This window comes from Synchiropus splendidus, chromosome 19 (genome assembly GCF_027744825.2).
Source record: "Synchiropus splendidus isolate RoL2022-P1 chromosome 19, RoL_Sspl_1.0, whole genome shotgun sequence".
NCBI classification, from domain to species: domain Eukaryota; kingdom Metazoa; phylum Chordata; class Actinopteri; order Syngnathiformes; family Callionymidae; genus Synchiropus; species Synchiropus splendidus.
The window spans coordinates 12,717,081-12,737,094 of record NC_071352.1 but is presented as its reverse complement, the minus strand read 5'-3'; the positions used below and the strand labels follow the sequence as shown (position 1 = coordinate 12,737,094).

The 20,014-nt window shown below is 41.5% G+C and overlaps 2 protein-coding genes across 5 annotated transcripts in view; one reads left to right on the top strand and one right to left on the bottom strand.

Moving 5' to 3' along the window:
* Positions 1-1,000: 1,000 nt before the first annotated feature.
* On the bottom strand, positions 1,001-3,911 carry rpl19 (ribosomal protein L19). The gene is made up of 6 exons (XM_053850744.1): positions 3,859-3,911; positions 3,418-3,524; positions 1,707-1,829; positions 1,495-1,615; positions 1,283-1,393; positions 1,001-1,194 (listed from the first exon to the last, which is right to left on the bottom strand). The coding sequence occupies exons 1-6, from the start codon at positions 3,861-3,863 to the stop codon at positions 1,071-1,073; spliced, it is 591 nt and encodes a 196-aa protein (XP_053706719.1). The 5' UTR covers positions 3,864-3,911; the 3' UTR covers positions 1,001-1,070.
* A 1,324-nt stretch (positions 3,912-5,235) lies between these two features.
* The window catches only part of cacnb1 (calcium channel, voltage-dependent, beta 1 subunit), a 39,118-nt gene continuing 24,339 nt past the window's right edge, over positions 5,236-20,014 (top strand). For 3 of the 4 annotated variants that reach the window (XM_053850740.1, XM_053850739.1, XM_053850742.1), the window contains exons 1-2: positions 5,236-5,464; positions 11,063-11,149. In XM_053850740.1, the coding sequence (XP_053706715.1) occupies positions 5,375-5,464; positions 11,063-11,149 (177 nt within the window). In that variant the 5' untranslated portion in view covers positions 5,236-5,374. Of the gene's footprint in view, positions 5,465-11,062; positions 11,150-15,055; positions 16,621-20,014 lie in introns of those variants that run through there. The other variant, XM_053850741.1, reaches the window with a different exon arrangement.

The window sequence follows — 20,014 nt, the reverse complement described above, 5'->3', positions numbered from 1 at the left end:
CTAAGCTCCAATGTCAAGCCAAAAACCACACTCATACAAGCCAACTGACAAGCAATTGCAATGTTTTGTGTGCCGCGCAAACGGCTGTCACAAAGTGAAATGTGAACTGTAAATAACTTTCCAAACTCCACAGAAGAAGGCAATAGCTTGTGTTGTAACAGCACCTTTCAAAACCACTCGGAAGTCTTTCATTTATTTTGACAATGTGCAATTTTTTCACGACGATCCAGCTGTAAATCTGTCTATCACGCATGAATGTCAAGAAACTAGAAAATAAATATCGTCCAAATTCACCATCCTAAAGTACTAAACAGCTGTTTTGACTTGACAGTTTTAGACAGTTATCAGCAGTAGTTTAAAATAACTTGCATCTTAATTTGAGAAGCAAGTTTAAACTGCTCTCAAAATACTTTCTGCTGAGCGAGCAACATTTTTTCTTTTATGTAAGGTGTCACTGTTGAATAATTTAAGGACCATAGCAGAAGGCCTGCCTATTTTGCGGAGAGTGCCATCTGTCGGTTACAGAAAGGAGGTACTTTATTTCGCTAAATCTGCAACTTCTCCTCCACCAGCTTTGTCACATGCTGTCTGAAGGTCTCACTGGTGAAACCCAGCCTCCTAAGTGACTCACAACACATCCAGCTGCAGCCTCTGGTCCAGCACGAACCTCGTGCTACTTCTTGGTATTCAGACAGGTATTTGACTTTTTGCTGGTTCAAAGGTTGGGCTGAGGTTGTATTTAATGTACATGTGAAGTTGAAATTGCATTGCATCTTTTAGAGTTGTTAAATAAACTTTTGAATTACTATGGACTCCTGCTTGTTCATGCAACAGACGTAACTGTAGATCTATGTTAAATGGGGTTCAATGTACACAAGTAAAGCCACCTGCAGTACAACACCACAGCCAAACCATCCAGCATCCACATGGAACTGAAGAACAAGTGGTCAATTTTAATGCATGCATTTTAACTATATTTTCATGAACACAGGAGACATAGTTGTCTTTTATGTACACTTTTATTGTCCACACTCAAAGGCTGGCAGAGTCTGGCAGGATCAAGTGGTGAATTACTTCTTGGTCTCCTCCTCCTTGGACAAGTTCTTGATGATCTCTTCCTTCTTGGCCTGGAGACGCTCCTCTCTGCGCTTACGGGCCTCCTTTGTCTTGGAGCGACGAGCCTCTGCCTGGTCACTGTGTGGACAAGATTCCGTTTGTTACACAACCAGACCAAGTCCTGAGTGGCTGACAGCCAAAACGAAAAAAGGGCAACAAGTCTTACGCCAGGAGCTTCTTGCGAGCCTTGTCTGCCTTCAGCTTGTGGATGTGCTCCATCAGGATGCGTTTGTTCTTGAACACATTACCCTTGGCCCTCAGGTAGAGGCTGTGGTACCTGCAGAAGGAGGATAGGTCAAATAGGAAGCATTTCCTCAAGAAGCTAGACAACTACACAATGTGTTTTTAAAGTGCTACTAATCGCACTGATGCACGTACATGTGCCTGTCAATCTTCTTGGCCTCCCTGTAACGGCGCAGCAGACGACGAAGGATCCTCATGCGACGCATCCAGGTCAGCTTCTCGGGCATACGGGCGTTAGCTGTACCCTTTCTCTTACCTGACACACAAACTCAAGTCTTTAGAAACAAACCCAGGCAGCACAACACAAGGCAGGCTGCTCGCCACTCTAGTCAGCACACAGAACATACCAATGCCAGTGTGTCTTCCCTTGCGGCGCGCCAGCGTGTTCTTGCGGCAGCGGGCACGGGAGTGGACCGTGACAGGTTTGCGAATGATGAGACCATCCTTCACCAGTTTACGGATCTGCTGGCCTGGGAGCAGATAAGGGGAATTTTGTCACTGACTGGTAAACACAAGGAAAATAAATAAATGACAACATGGTTCTGTGTCCAAAGTACATTTAGCAAGGAATTGTTAAAAAGTTTTAATTTACAGCTGTGTAAACCTGAAAAACAGGAGCACCACAATAGTTAAAACACAAGAGTGCTCTGGCCATTGTCGCCTAAAAGATTAGCACAAATGCTTAACCAATAATATGTTATATCAAGAATAAAATAAGTCCATTATAAAAGCTGAACACGAAGAATCACTCAGAACAAGAAGCATTACGTCTACAAACATACAAGAAGACTCCACTGATTCCCCCCCCCCCCTGTGGGTTCTCACTTATTACTAAATGAATATTTTTTTCATCAAGATGTTATAGATAGTGCATTAAAAAACGAACACTTAAATATTTCAGCAAAACAAAACAAATGTAAATCTAAACGGTGCACTGGCACAGCGACTATTGAGGAGCCTAATATGTGGAAGAAGAGCAGGACATTCACAAAAACAGACATGAATCCTGCAGATAAAAACTGCTAATAGGGGAAACATTTGGGTAATAGACAATCTAATCTTTTCAGCCATCTTTGTTGACAACCAGTGCTTCAGGCAGTTTTGGGGGAAAGAATGAATTTCAATTCATTTTGACAATAGAATGGCTGGCGCAATAATATAGAGTGCGATGGATCGCTATGGCATTTTGGCAGTCAAAGCAAATAGGGTAAATTTTCAAGTTCAACACTATGCAGACTTTGAATCACACTTCATAATGAAGCATGACAACAGAGACCTCCACACTTGACACTCACATGTGAGACGTGGCTCGTTCAGTCTAGAGAGTGTTGTTTAACTAGTAGTTCGTGACACACAGACACATTCACATGCTGAACTGTTATTTATTTTAATTTAATTTTAATTTTAATTTCCTATTGTAGCATTGTTTTTTTTTTTTTTTTGTTTTTGGTTTTTTTTTTACTTGCTCTTATGTTTCCACCTGTCATGCTGCTGGAAATGTGAATTTCTCTTCAGAGATCAATAAAGTATCTATCTATCTATCTAACCGCACCCGGTTGGTGACAGATCGCACTGTGACCATTGAATTCATGGCACAGTGCATCTGTGACTGGTGGAGTGGGGTGCCAAATTTTGTACGACCACCTTCAGTTCAGCTCTGTGGCACTCGTTTTCTTTTTTTGAAATTACATTGTTAAGCACTAAAAATCGTTCAGGCCTTGTCAGACCTTCTGTTATACTGAAGATGCAGCAAACTTCAACCCAACAAATTGATAAGGGTTGAAATACGTGATATGGAACCATTACTTTCTGAAGTTCAACGAAGACAATATTGAAAGATTTCATTCACAATTCTGCCTCATTCCCACTTGACTCCAAGTATCCGAGAAAATGTCCATGTCAGACAGACATCTTCGTAAAGCAACAAACGTCGAGTGAAAAACCTTGATGTGCCAGCTGACAGTATCTCTCAGCATGGCAGCAAAACCCTTTAACTGTCTGTCAAACCACACAAGACGCGATGAGAGCTGATTTTTTAGTCCAATCCGAACCACTTACGAGAGTTAGCATTTGCGATCTCATTGGTCTCGTTGGGGTCCAGCCAGACCTTCTTCTTGCCGCATCGCAGCACGCTGGAGGCGAGCCTCTTCTGAAGCCTGAGCATGCTGAAAAACACGTACACTGGTTACACACACACGACCGTGTCTGGACAAGCGTAAAAATAATCCAAGTTCAACGCGATTCTTTATTGGCGTGTACTAGCATACATCATGTAGCGTCAACCAACAGCTAGCCGGATGACAACATGGCCTCCTCTCGACACATCGCGTTACACGGTCGCAGGTTTAAGAACACATTTACGACAATAAACAGACGTATAGCCACAAATATTGACGGACGGGCATTATGTGGGGACTACACACGCATAATAGTTGCTTTAAATGACAATTTTTAATAGTTTAATCGCCGTTTTCGGCTCAGCCAAGAGCGTGGTCTTACCTCATGGCTGCTACTTCAATAGAAAAAGGAAGGGGAGAGAGCCTGACTGGAAGCTACCATTATAGAGGAGAGTCCAACTGGGTTGACGTTTTGGATAATTTGTAGAATTCGTAAAATTGTTGCTTGATAATCATTCAAACGATCTTCACAAGACTAAAATATAGTGAAATAGAACAATCGACAATAAAATCGGCATACGAGTGTTTTAATGCGAATCAAAAGTTGTGACTGACGCCTATTCGAGATGGTGGTATCGCCCAGGAATCCTGCAATGCATTGTGGGCAATGACTGCAAGTTATTTTTTTTCACCAGATGAGAGCAGTGTTGAGCGAGTATCAACAAGTACTGTACTCTTCACCAGAATCAGAATAGAATTCATTGCCATGGTCAGTGGGGGTTCCACCAACTAGGAAAGTCCTCCAACCACTTCTTTATGCGCCTTCTTTTCAATGTACTCCCTCCTACCTGTTGTTACTTGGAGAATAAAGGTATTGGAGGTTCAAATTTGCTTTCCTTCAGTCGTAATGTGTGGGACTATCCCACTAATAATATACATATTGTATTGAATCAGAGGCCTAAATCCAACCATGATCTCCGATTGGCAGTTCAATGGTACATATTCTACCAGATACCAGTGATGACAACTCTGTTAGGGTTATTAACCATGGTCACAGGGGGTTGCTGTAGTCTATCTTTGGAGAAATTCACACCTGCTCTTCTGGGCCCCAGAAGGGGGCCTCGGAGTCCGTCCACACCACAGTGTCTCCTCTCTGTTGCCCCGCCATCAATCGATAGTTGAAGGTGGAGTCTCCCCAACAGGCGTGGATCCTGACTCCCGTCAGGAGACGGTCGGCGCTCTCACTGAAATGGTCAAGTCAGTACCGGTAGAGAGAACTCCACCTTCAAAATAAAAGCTTCTTACTCGCATATGGTTCCTGAAAGTACTGATGTAAGCTATTCTTGGGGAGAGAAACACTTAGGCTGTGGTGATGTGGTGACAAGAACTGTCTTATCTAGCGTTGTTTTGTATGTCTTTTTTAAGCATTTTATCCAGTGATCTTATTAATCTAGACGATCATCGTAACTGCATGTATGCCTTATGCTCAAACCAGAAGACAAACTTTACAGCACAAATACCTCGATACATCATGAACATGGTGTCTGTTGATTCAACACTGACAATTCGTTTACAACAGAACAGTACGGTTGTGATTACCTTTGAGGATCGTTGATATTAAACTGTTTTTGACGGAACACAAAACGTTTCTCTTATTGCCCGAACGGTTCTTATTTTATTTTGAAATTGCTCCCGGGTGTGAACCCATGTCCTGACTCTAACTTGATGCTTCTGGAGAGTGATGCTATAGGCTGGAGGAGGCAGCTGTTGCCATTATTTTACCAACCACTCCTCATACATCATCGACTCGCACTTCACTGGGCACAATAAAAGATGAGTCAGTCCAAACCAACATAGACAAACAGCATACAGTGGTAAACTAAAGAACAGCTTAATCAATGGTACAGAAAAGTAGTATGTCCAGGACGCCTTCGACCTCGACCCAGGAGATCCAAATGGACATGTTCGAGCATCACCCTCACACACAGGTAAGCTCAGCACATTCAAGGAAAACCTCCTTCATAGGTGCTTTTTCTGGGAAGCGGTGTCGACTTGTGGTGTACCGGTGACTTGGATTTTTCACCGCCGCATACGATGAACATGGAGTTTACGCCGCTGCTTTCACGGAAACACCTGCTGCTCTCTAAAACCGGTTGATCTGTCCGGTACATTGTCATTTCTGGTGGCTCCATGGCGCTCGCACATCGTTTCCTGTCGGTGTTTGCACTAGTTTACGGTCAGAAGAAATGATGGGCGGCTTGGTTTTACACCGCTGCCCAGGGATACGACACCACGCCTTCCAAATCGCCGTAGAACCCAGACAATGGATGAACTGTTGCTTTGGCTTCCAGCGGAATTCTTATTACTATTTTGTTTCTTTTGCTGCCGTTTAGTATCGTAGGATTTTGCAGATGTCACTTTTGTACACGTGAAATAGAACATTGACGAATAAATCTAAGGAGAGAATGAAAAGTCCTGAAAAAATTCATTTGAAATTAAAGTGACAAAAACATTTAAGTTAGCGTGTTATAATACAGTATTACAAAGTATCAAAACTGTAAAAAAAAGAAGAAACCTAAAAAATAATGAAGAAACGATTTCTCTTTAGATTACTACTAAATAAAACAAACAAAAAAATATTATTTGGAACATGTTTTAGACATGGTTAAATACATTTGTGTGATGTACTTTATTCTAATCCTAATATTCCATGTACATATACATGCCATATAGATTACAGCTCTAGAGCCATCAGTAATACTATAAACAAACAGTAGATGTCCTGATGGAGGGGAAAATATCTTTCCACACATAGTGCTTTGACTCTCACTCCTCTTCCTCCTCCTCCTCCTCCTCAGTGCTCCACTCTCCAAACTCTCCAAAACTAATACTTCATCCTGCTCTGGTATTGAAGCATTCATATGCTTCCGCTCTGCTGTAAAACAGACAGGGTCTCTTCATGCGTTTGATATTAAAGTCTGTTTTCATTGTACTCAAAACTCTGATGTCACGGTTTAATATCCTGAAGGAGCCGCACCAATCAACTGTCGCTGGTTCCTAAGAGATTGGAGATAATGTTTCAGATTATGGCAGAATAATGCAGCGATGCTTCCCAGAAAACATACGCAGAGAGACAAACATCCTCTTTAACTGTGCGGGTAATCTGTGTGGCTGTTTACCAACAGGAAGTGTCCCCTCCCCGCATCCTCTGGCATTTCCCTCGCCTTTGCTGACAGCTCAGAGATGCTGGACACCCACATGCACCGACAGTCGTCATCATAGACACATTATTGTTTCAGCCAATTACACTTCCATTTTTTTAGCAATGACTCATGGGTAAATTAAACCCTATTTGCATAATTAACAAAAAAAAATGCATCTCATGCTAAGACTTTCATTTTGTACAATTGTAAAATAACAAAAATGTGGAACGCTTCATGCGTTTGTTTTCAGGTGCGTCTTGAAAAATGAATACGCTAATCTCAATCTCTGTAGTCCTTGTTTTAGTATTATAGTTTTTGATTTGCTTGATTTTTGATAGTTGATACTGTATTCAGTACTGCAAATAAAATATACTTGAAAGGGAATAATACAAAAAAATGAATGACAAAAGACTGAACCAGCGATAAATAAGTAAAATAACCAGAAAAATAGACAACACAATCGTTTTCACCAGCAAATACATGAAAAATAAGTATTGAAAATATATCTGGCTAACATCAGGAATTTAGTTTTAGGAGTTTTACTTGTCGGTAAGCGCTGCCTGCAGCATGCAAGCTCACTGTTCTATCTGCCATTGCAAATTCGTGTTGTATCCGAGTATCAGTACTCTTCGGAGTATCTATATTTTTTACAACCTTATGGTGTTTTGCCATTGATAGTTAGTTTAAGGTGGCTCAGATTCTAGCCAGACAGACAGATTGTTAAATTAATGTGATTTATTCACAGTAGCTAGCCATGTAGTGGGCGACAGTTGTCGGTTCAAAGCCCTCATAATGGGCACTATTAGCTCTGTAGGGGAAGTACGTAAGACGTCTGGACACAAGCACACGTAATAAAGGAATCCATTCACACCACTTTGAAATATTGATCTGTATTGAGGTACATGACTCACAGATCAAGTTTGGATTTACAACTGTTTTTAATGTCACGCTGAAAAGGAAATGACGTTGTTGCTACATGACTGGGATGTTAAGCGGAATAAACCCAGGCCAAGCCTTGGACTGAACAGGCTCTGACTCAACGCTGCTAATGAGAGTCAAAACACTCTCCATTTAAATTCTTGGAGGCTAATTATAGTGTGTGGCATCCCTATGGTTAGTGTCGAACGAAAGAAACTGCACTCTCCCGCCACCTACTAAGCCTCATAACACAACAGACACAAACATGATTCCTGTCCCTTCCATGTCGTGTTTTAAAAGCAATTCAATCTGAACCAACTGTAGGCATTGACGGTCAGGTGGGCCACATGAAGTCATTCTGTTGGCTGGATTTGGCCCCTCCTGAGTTTCTCACTTCCACGGTTTGCCGCCAAACTAAGCAGATGCTGCAGTTAAGTAGCAGCCATTGAAAAAGCAGAGCCATTTCTAATAAAAAATATTCCAGGATCCAAACGACAGATGTGCTTTTCATTAGTTCGCACTGGAGATATTGTTGAAGATTGAGTTTGTTTTCAGCCCACTCCACCAACGCGTTTGTTGAAAGGTGAGGAGAGCCACACACCTGAGGAGATAGTGAGGACTGACCACTGATATAACAGACAATAACCTAGAATTTGAGCGCTGTGGTTTGGTATCACTGATATTCCTGACAGGGGGAGAGGAATATCTGGCACGTAGTTGTCCTGCGAATAGAATGTGAGAAGATGAAGCAGCACCACGATCATGTGAGGGATATATTTGTCTCTAGATTGAGGATGTCAATGGACAATAGGATTATTTGACAAGTCTTTTCATCTGAACAGTGTTACGCTGCCAACAGAACAAAGGCGGGAAAAGAATATGTTATAATCATACATACATTATTCAGTGTTAATAATTCCATTTTTTCTGTGAATAATGTATTTAATGCCTTCAAATTTCTTTTTCCCAAATGAAATTTGAAGCCAGCATTTTGGCTTGAAAGGTTTTTGTGCCAGGAACAGCAGTCTGAGAGGCAGCCTGAGCTGGCCTCGAACATCTCCATGTTTCCGGTGATTTCCACGACAACAGAATCTCTCAGGGCCTCTTCCAAGCTTCCCAGCCGCAGTGGCAGAAGAACGTTTCCAGACCGCCTGTAGATTTGACACTATCTCAAATATCATCATGAAACATTTGTTGGAAAAAGGTGTGGCTGCATTATACTGTCAAGCAAATACAAATGATTAAATAAATGATGAAATTTATTGCTTACAAGACAAAACAAACTCATTTTTGACCGATTCAATATGTCCAGGTTTCAGACCAGGATTTTTTTCCCCAGCCTAGTGCGGGTCTCTGAGTGGGGTGTGGCAACTGTACATCCTTCACTGTCCTCCTTAAGGTCCTTTTAAGGTCTACCTTCAAAGGTGGATCCTTGCTCGACTGTCGGTGAGAGAGTTGTATAACTGTGCTGTGTAAAAAGCTGTGTAACTGCTGTATACAGCTTTTACTCTGGGATTACGTGGGGCCACAATACTGCGATAGCAATGGGGAGCTCCCTGATGTCTTCATCAAAGTGTGTAAACCATTATATCATTAAATGAATGTTTAGTAGTCCTGCCAGTCCTACCAACCATATTAAGGAGCGACTCTTGAGGCTGAGTACTGCATTATTTCTCACTTCTACTGTTAGTAGTAGGTGAAAATAAAATTAAATGACATTTGTATTTTGCAGTAGCTGGCACAGTGATTCATATACCATGTCTTTGAGATGAGCATGTTGGTGGATGCACAATTTTCACAACTTTGTTAAACTGTTTGTGGAGACCAAGCTCCTCCATAATGAGGATTCACATTGTAAACAAGGCAAGCAGTCTGGCTTTGAAATGGACGTCTAGATCTGAAGTGAAATGTGAACTAAACAGAGCTTTGAGTTTAATAACAAGAAGGTTGTTAAAGTCTCTGAGGCTCTGGCATGGAAACATCACAGAATGTGCCGAGGAGAACTTTACATCCGACTGCAAGTGTCAGTGCAGATGTTTGCAACAATGTGGACTTAAAAGCAAAATTCAGCCACAATGTTGTACATAAAGACCAGCACTTCTCTCCAAAAGCTTAGTATAAACTATAAACTTATTTTAAGCTGATTATTTCACTACTTTTCTTAACAACTTGTTTTTCTTTTTTTTATAAACTCGATGTTTAGTGAGTAGTAAACAGACCCTTTATTTTGAAATTCAGCCAAACCCAAGCACATCGATCGCACGTTTTCCAGCATTGAAACGGGTCTATCAGTGACGCATTTAATATGAAAAAAAAAAAAAAAAGTTAGTCTTCTTTCTTTGCTTTACAGATCTCACATAGCCACAGAGTTGCTTTGCATCAAAATATTATGTAAGGCACAAAACATAAACACGACTTGCAGATGAAATCTGGACTTTAAAGAAAACACTGCACATGTAGACAAACTGAAGCACATTTCCCGCTACAGCCATCACCTTCATGTCCTCCACTTTAATTATTCACAAATTACACCGATGATTTTAATGATTTGTGTGTACAACTCTAACTTTTTTCTGACTCTGTAGCTCAAGTTAAAATGGACTTAGCACAGAGGATAGTTGACTATTGTTCCTCAGGGGAACAAAACAGACAAGTAGATCTTATGAAGAGCACATTGAAAGATGGGGAAAAAGACTGACGCCCATTTAACTGTGATATGAGAAGCTTGGTCACAAATACACAATCGATATGTAATTATTCGGAGGTTCTCGATCAGCAGGTCCTGTGTACACACAGTGAGACCACATCCAGACTCCTGGTTGCCAGCAAATCTCATTAGTCTGCATTGTGTTGCCATGGCAATGGGCAGGGTGGGTTCTTAATGTAATGTGTGGCTTCTGCCCATCCTGGATAGACCATTTGCCAAGAGCCTGCCAATGAGATTATGGGGTTCATGTCTGTGATAGAGCATTAGAAATAATTAACTCTCTGGTCTCGTGTGTTTCACTCCCGCTGCCTGGTTAGGGTCCTTGGTTATGTCCCATATATCAGCATTTAAAATTGAGGCAGACACTGGAGGAGTCCTCGACAGTGGTCTATGAATGGTGAGGTCACACAGTTGCTGTCGTGATGTCAAACCTGAAGTGGGTTATCGGCACAAATGGTGGCTTGATGCAGTGCTTAAGAAGATCCTATCTATTTATGGTGACATAGAAACTAGCCAAAGCACTTCCCAAGGGAGCATTACCTCCAGCGTGACTTATCTCCTGTAGTGTTGAGAAATGAAACTTGTACCTGCTCATGCTAGTATGCCAACACAGTTTTCAGTTCTCAAAGATGTGTGTTAGTTTGAAAGTCTTTACATAAAGCGTCTGTTGGCACTTTTTGGAGTGGGTGATACAATACTATTTCTAAAACAACACTTTCTTCCTTCTGTCTCTCGCCCACCCTGGCCTTCTCTTTTAGGGAAAATACGCCAAGAGGAAGAGCCGGTTCAAGCGTTCTGACGGCAGCACATCATCTGACACCACTTCCAACAGTTTTGTGCGACAGGTAATGTTTTATTCTTTTGTCACTCTCAAGTGTGTTTCGAGGCTTAACAACTTGCTTGGATTTGTGTTTTGACTCACATTTAAACACAATAAACCATATAACTGTGTTTTCCACAAGATGTTGTATGGGGGAAATGTGTCGTAGTTTCAGAGGGGTTGAGGCTGGATGGACAGATGACAGAGCACATACTTTAAAAGGTATGGTCCAACTCAACAGACAGGTTGGTAGCGCTTCATTCACCATAGGATTCGGTTCACCACCTCTAGGTGTCCAAGTATAGGATTATATATTCAGAGCCTAACTTTTTAGCTACAAGATGCTGTTCATAAGTCACAATAGTGACACTATGAACTCACCCCTCTGCCACTCCTTTCATGAAAAACAGCAGCTAAGAGTGCCCACCCTTTTGGGGGGCATTGGATGGAGCCTTCGAGTTTTTTGGTGGGTGGGAAATTGAGTCTGTTAACTATATTGCAGGGGAAAGAGTCTGGTTTGCATTGCAGTTGATAAGTCTTATGAACAGAATCTATCTGCAACCAATGTTGAGAAGGTTTTCGGTTGGGTCACCACAGGACATTACTCATTATTTGCAGTTCTCAATCGCTGAGAGAGAGGAAGACCAAGGCCTCACGTAGCAAATGAATCAGTCTATTTGGCTTAGCAAATGGTTCTCTATTGTGGACACATCAACTGAACTGGTCAGACTCATTTAAATAATTTGAAATCCCTCACTTCTAAGTCAAGAGCCTGGTTTAATCATAAACAACATGACACATTTCCGGATCATATTGGGCATTATTTTGCTCCCAAAATAAAGACGGAAATACACTCCTAATGCAGAACAGTGGTCCCCCGGTGATATACTGTAAAAGAGACCAATAGAAAATGGAAATATTCAGTGAGCAACAGTGAACACGAATGGAAAAAATGTTGCGTCCCTTTGTGAGTGCAGAAAAGCTTTCGCTTGTGCATCACCGCCCACCTTCATCCTTGTATCTGTCACATGGTGACTTGGATAATTCACAGGTAACAGTTTATGACTCCGGCTACTGCGTGGGCCCCAGAAGAGACTTGACTTGTGTGACGAGATGATTATCAGTCCCACGGTGTTATACTGACCTTGACAGCCCTGTTCACTCGCCATGACCTCACCGTCAGCAGTGGGCCGCATCTATCTGCGTTTCGCAGCCTCAACTGCGTTTTTAACTGCAAAGATGTTTAATGTTAGCATGGCAAGGCAGGCCAATTCACTTCAATTTGAGGATGGTGTTTGCTCTGCTACTGAAATTTACTGGCCATTTGACAGTTACGTCGGCCCTGAACAACGTCCCTTTCCGGTCTTGACATTTTTCAAAGCTGCCCTGTTGCAACTAAATAGACCACCCTGTTTTTTTACTCCCATTCAGGAAAATGTTTCGCCCTGTGTTCGAAGACTCCTGGTGTTGTTGTTGAGGAAATGAATGAATAAAAACAATGCCATTTCTGTTGAACACAGGGAGGTGAGCTCTTGGGGATTTTAAAGGTTAGCAGCATCCTTGACTGCACACAGCAGCAATGTCCCCTCTGCCTTCGCTCTTTCCACTTTTGCTGCCTGAAAATTGTTGTGGAAAGGCTAAATATTTTGTGTTACACTTATGATAAGGGAAGATATATTACCATAAATAAATTCAAATGTTACCATAAATTTAAAGTCTATGAAAGTTTATTTATGGCATTGACAGCGTATTAGACAGTTGTTATTCTTTATACTATATCTTACCCGAGAATGGTCTCCAAAAATTTGCTTGAAACAGCTGCCGAACAGTAAATAACCGAATAATGGTTACTGAAATTGAAATAATCCAATACAAATGTGGATGGATGAATGGGTGTGGGTTTTTTTTTAACACAGACTTAGCCGTTATTGATTTTAGAGACAGATTCCAGCAATGCAGAAAACATAAGCACTGCTGCCTCCTCACTCACTATTATAAGCTTGTCATGTGTCTGATGTGCTTCAGTGACATCACTCTCCTGTCCGAGTGAACAAATATTGTCACGAGTGAGGTCACTCACACCACTGTGGGGAGGATGGTTGTAAACTAAGTTTCCTACAGTGTGAGAGCATTTGTTTTGTTGCCACTTAAATCTGGAAATGGACTCCATGATGCAGTTCCGGAACACCTCGTGCTGTGGTTGGTTGTGAGGCTTCAAGTGCTTGCACACTTTACAGTATTACTGTATTATTGTGGTTGCTGGTCAGTCTGTTGCGTGCTTCCTCTTTGTGGACGTGTGGGAACACGTTAGTTCTGTATGTATTTGGATCGGTCAATGTGCCGACTGGACTGAAGCCCCGGTACCAAAGCAGTCCGGTCCAACTACATGTACCGTCACAAACCTAGTACCTGAAGGAAGGAAGTTATGAAAGTAAGTATGTAGTTACCACTTCACTTCGGCCCAGAATGATGACTCAAACCAGTGTTTTTTTTTTCAAATCTGTTGAGTCCATCTTGAATCTTGTTGATACGCATATGTCCCACTTGATAAACTGAGAAGCTCTGTCACAATTCTTTATACATTAACCACTGAAAATGCTGCTTGCTTTACTGTTGATTTCATTTCACCCTGCAGACCAAATTCCCCTTAAATGTCAGGTATGACTTCATTTCATGTCCCAGATGTGCAGACTTTTGTCTCTTTATATAACAGCATTCATAGAGAATAAGTGTGGAAAATAGATTTTCCTTTTTCGCATTGGAAACACTGCATACTGGAACCCTATAGGACAGACTATCTTTGCTTCTCTTTGAACGACTCAAAACATCGCCCCATATAGGCTTCACAGTCTCACACACACCTACGCAGTGCACGCTCATTCACCACACACATGCACAGATACACAAGAACCACAATCAGCCAACTGAGGAGCTGGCTGGTACACTCGGCCTGGTTTCCACAGCAACCGGGCCACTGAATCTCCCTCAGTGTGCAGGCACAGTGGGATGGAGAGACGAAGCAGAAGATGCTTCGAAAAGGTTTGTGTTTGCTTGTGTGGGTGCAGCCTACGTGTTTGGGCAGAATTTTGATTTTTTTCTGAGTTGAGCAGAAACACACTTGGCCCTGAGGTGAACAGAGACACGCTGCAAAGACAGACTGTCTGCAGCCAATGATCAGAAACATTCAGTACCAAGTCTAAACTAAGAATGCTTCGTTGTACTTTTTCTAGCGAACAACACCATAAAGCACCATAAAGAACCGACACCATAAAGCAATAATTGGTCAATGGTTGCTGAATCAAAAGCACAGCCTCAAGCACACAACAAGAAACATGCAGGAAATTCAATATATCAGAGGAAATTGATTCAGGGGAGTCAAACCCAGTCACACCGAGTCTTATGTAAGTCAGCGGCTGAACAAAATGTGCGTTTTCCTATCAACATACTGACAAAAGTGGCATTGTTTATAGGATATATCAGAATCAGAATCAGATTTATTGCCATGGTCAGTGGGGAGCCCACTGACTAGGAAAGTGTCTTGGAATAAAGTGCAACAAAAAACAAATAAAATAAAATAAAATAAAATAAATAGAATAACATAACAACAAGGCTGTTCACGAATTTAACAGTCTGATGGCCGAGGGGAAGAAGCTGTTCCTGTGACGGGAGGTTCTGGTCTGGATGGACCGTAGCCTCCTGCCAGAGGGAAGAGGAACAAACAGTCCATGACCAGGGAGAGAAGGGTCGGCTCTGATCCCACCTGCACGTCTCTGGGTCCTAGAGGCATACAGGTCCTGAAGAGGTGGCCGGCTGCAACCGATCACCTTCTCAGCAGAACGTACGATGCGCTGCAGTCTGCTCTTATATGAGTTCGACTATGATCTTCTCATTTATTCGTGGTGGCTATGTCTAGAATATTGGTTTTCGTTTCACCATCATCGTTCGATCATCCACCAACTCCTCATCAAATTCCTTTTCTTCATTTTAACCATTTGTAACCATTGCGATGACACAAAGAGCAGGACATAATACTGTACTGGCACTAAATGAGTGGACATTTCGGGCGTGGGAAAATGGGGGTCCAGTTTCTCATGTTTTCCCCAGGACACAAAGACAGCGCTCTCGCCAAAAGCCAGACTACATTGTTTCCGCTGCCACACCATCTGCAGGTGGTGGCGTGCCTCTTTGAGAAACATGTGCTTCATTGTTGTTGACCTTTCACTAAATGATATCGATAAAGACTGATGATGGGGAACTGCACTCTGAGGATTCATGATAGGACATGCATTAATTCAATTTCCCAAAATGCCAGACAATCAAAAAGCATTACTGCCTTATTCTTTTAGTCTCTTGCATGTGCGTTCACACGAGGGTCACAAGGTGCTTTGTTTTTTTTTTGTGTGTGTTTGCGACCCGATAAAGAACAACCATCAAGAGATGCCTGTAGAAGAAAGACAAGAAGCAGAGGTAGAAGTTGAGGATGTTCAGGGTCTAGAAGGGCTAGAAAGTGGTGAGTCAGAGGACAAATCATGAAGTCTGGCGATAGAGTCAAGGAGGAGTTTTGGGTTCCAAAGTCATATTCTGCATTGAGTTTCCATGTGGTCTGTGTGGGTATTCTGGGGTCCAAATGTTGCGATGAAGTGTGAATCACAACAGTTGCACAAATAGCCATCTTAATTTCTCATCATTTGATCTGCCTCAACTCTGACTCGACTCATCTCTCTCATGCTTCCATGTTTCTGTTGCCCTCTAGTGGATAACTTGAGCCTGAAAATTGGCCATTCTCAACCACCTAAGCACCTTTGGCATTTGGTGGGGGCTCCTTGTGTCACGGGAAAGTCCTTGTTTACTTCCTTTGAGTGGGTGCATCGGTGGTGATGGGAATACGCGGCTCGGGAATAATCTGGAATAATGAGATCAAAAAAATAAGGGGAAGGGGGTTTCCCTGGTCACTGTCCCACGTCAGCGAGGGCATTGAATGGCTGACGGCTGCATACCAACCCTCCTTCTTGGTCTCAGTGTGTTCACAGCCCTGTTTCTGTCCAGCCGAGGCTAAATATAATTCCCCAGTTTGCAAATGTAGCACAAGTCCTGCAACCTGACCCCTAACCAGCTCCGGCTCCCTTCCTCTACACAAGGTTCACGTTCCTCCGGGTTGTGGAAGTGGGGGGTGGGCTTGTGTGTGCGAGAGGGAGCGAGAGAGAGGTTGGAGGTTATGAGAGAGCTCTTCTAGTTTCACACCTGAGCCACTCTTTTCTGGATTTGTCTCCTCACACACACACACACACACACACACACACTCACACACACTCACAAACACACATGTATACTTGAGCACTTGTCAGACGTACAGACCCACACTAGTGTCTCACACACACAGACACACAGCATACGGACACAAACAGAAATTGACTATCTGTGGACTGTGGCTTTGCCCCCTGGGTTTGCCGTGGTGGAGTTATGGAGAGAACCGAGAGGATTCAAAGGCCCGTCGTGGTAAGAAAGCTCTGTTCGGTTTTGGGTGTGACCTACAAGGTGTGTGTCTGTGAATGAATGGTATCAACAAGTTTGGAAAGTTCAACTTTGCAGTGGGATTCAAGTGGAGAGTATGTTTTGTCGGCCGTGTCCTGATGGTGCTCGGATGTCTGTGCTTTTCTTTGTGATTCCATTTTGGGACGGCCACAGCTGCTGTGAAAGGGCTGTGTTTTTAATTTAGACCTCCAGTCCCACCGGTTTGCCTGAGCTGCTAAGTGCACTGCCGGCCCAGGATTGTGACCATTTGAGGGGGTTTTGCGACCATCAAGAATCCCGGCGTTCGCCTTATGGCCTGGAAATATGAAATCCCACACATGCCTTGTACAAACACACATTTGCTATTCACTATTTTTGCAGTACTTTATAAGATGTGTATCGCGCCTTTACGCTGCTTTTATAGAAGTTCTGTATTTGGCATCACCAAATCAGTTTAAAATATTGAAATAGCCAGAATGCCAAAGTAAAAATAATCAGCTTTTGACTGCATCAGCAAATGTATTCTTTGCTTAAACAAGTAAGCCGCAGTATACTTGATGCCTATCACCTTTCGACAGAATTGAAAAAAATGTGGCCATACACATAATTGAGAGAATACTGACATAAAAGTGGATTTGCCTTAAAATATGTTTATAAAAGTACAAATCGGTTGAGTGTAGAAATTCTTCTTCTGTTGTCCCCCTACGAAAGAAAAAAGAAATATAATTAATTTAGCCCGCTACATTTTATTACCACTAATAACAACAATAATAACAACAACTGCAACAATAATAATTCTAATAATATTAACAAAAATAGCATCAGCTGTTAGTTTCTAGTGTGAGAAAAATACCAAAAGAAGGTTAGAGCCATGAAGTTAAATTGGAGAAAATAAAAAAAGGTAAATATATATTGTTGATAGTTAAAATAAACGTCTGACTAATTCATGACATGAAAGAGCGCACAATTATTGAGAAATAATTTGGTAATGACTGCCCTCTGTGAAATGGTGAAATGTGAATATTATCATTCTTTCTTGTGCAGTTGTCAGTCTTTGTCCTGTCCGAGTCTCTCGGAGAAGTGGTCCCTTGTCTATGAATCATCTCCACTTCTGCATCCACCTTGTTGCCATGGCACTTTTGTGATATAGCAAAGGAGTATGGCCATTTACAGCCACGAGCAATGTGCCATGCTTTTCTTCATTGGAAGAGTTACGTGCCATCCCGCGTCACCTCTTTATTTGGGACCAGCTCTTATTAATATTAAAAAAAAAAGTTGTGCAAAATATAGTATCCATACATACTACACATAAATCTAGACATTTTAACTGAAATATTACAAGGCTGAAAAAAATGAAATATTAAACTTCAAATGCAACATTTTTGGTGAAGGTCATGTGGTTTCTGACACCTAATACAACCAGTTTATCCATTAGTTTTATCGTTTGAGTTTGCAGCTCTACAGCATCTTGCAACATTTGATTGCTGAGGAAAGGGATGGGAGCTTGTCTGTCTCTCTCAGTTGGTTACACAGTAGTCAACAGCAAAGGTTCAACTGTAGCTGGGCTTTGGCTGTGTGCTGAGAGCCACAGGGGTCCGAGGGATTATGGCAAAGACTTATGTGTGGGGTGTCAGAATCTCACCTCCTCTACATTTTTATGTTATTAATATGTGTTGGTTGCTAACCATAAGGGTATTTATGAAACCAAATAAAGGAATAATATCATTGAAGCTCACATGAGGAATTAAAGATTCTCCCCTCAAGGACACTTTTAATGTGTCTTAAAGTGGGTAGTTCCAGATGTGTCTAGATCAGAGAGTAAAGATCACATTTCCCTCATCGATTCATGGTTAACTGAGTGCTCACATTGGGTATTTTTGCATTTAAGCTGTCTAAAGTTGTAAATCCATGCTTATGATCCATGCTATTTAACACAGGGGGAGTCTATATTTTCCTAAAAGGCAACACAATTTTAGTATAAACCACATCTGAATAACTCCTATTCAGAGGCCCAAATACACTGTGTTTACCATGCGAAAAATGATATTTGGAAATCTTTTTAAGGCAAGATGAAAAATGATAATGAAAAATGAAAATGCTACAAAAGCTAAGGAACTTTTTGCAGTGGGAAACTGAATAATCAAACAATCCAGGTAATGGTGAAATAGCATATGACAAATTCTAAAAAGCATCTCAAAATGTGTTTGAATTCCCAATTGTAATTTCATATTGCCTGAATGCAAACAAGGTGTTAAACTAGAAGTATTGGGTCTCAAATTCTCAAATTAGGCGGTTTTAGGTGAACTTTTGGATGACAGGATATAAATATTAAAAAAAAATCTGGTCTGTAACATTATGCCTACAAATATAATGCCCAAAATACCCCCCCAAAAAATAAAACAACAATGCTATGATCTCATTTAATGGCTATAAATAAGCTACCAAAGCCATTAGTGAAGATCACCAACTCAGGACAGAATAAATAAAGTGATATTGATAATACTTCTCAAAGTTATGAAAAGATGGAGGGACAAAAAGGGGGGACTCAAAGCAGAAATACTTACTTATATAAGACTATTCCAGGTAATACAGCGTGCATTTTTGCAGCTCAACCTTTACTTTAGTCGTTTTTATTTTGTCTGCTAAACTTGACATTGATGGCAAAGAGGCTGAGACAGCCTTATCTTTTCATCCCGCTCTCGTTGAGTAACCGACTCTGTCCCACGTTCATGGCTCTCTTGAGCCTCTATTCTCCTCCAACTTTTTGTCTTGAAGATCATCACTCATAATTCTGCACAATGAGCTAGATGCATTCAACTGACTCTTCTTCCTATACTCATTTTCCCCGGTTAAGTGCCTGTGTGTGGCATCCAAACACCAGCACGGATGGATGTTAAACTGCTCTATTGATCGGAGAGCGAACAGTGGAGGGCTCTTGTCTCCACTGTCCACCACACTGCAACAACCCCTCTAAGTTATTACCAACACTGCTGGTCATGGCGTATGGATGGCATGTTACAAGTATCCGGCTTCAGTCTGCCCAAGTCAGATGCATCCTGGTTGATATTTCTGTCCCATGCTTACTGTTTTAGGACCCTATATTATTTTTTTTTTTTATCTCAAATTTCTTTGTACATCTTACTTTTATTACTAAAATAAAAATTACAAATGAAATAGAAATGAACTTGAATTTATTGAGGTGACAATCATCTCACACTTCTCACACTTCTCACACTTCCTCAATACCATAAAGTACATTTACAGTGTACAGAACATTTGTTGTTATAAATTCAAACGGTTAAAAGTTCCTCAGGCCTCACAAAAAAAAAACATTTCTCATTTAAAAATGGCATCCGTTTTCATTCAAATGACTCTGTGA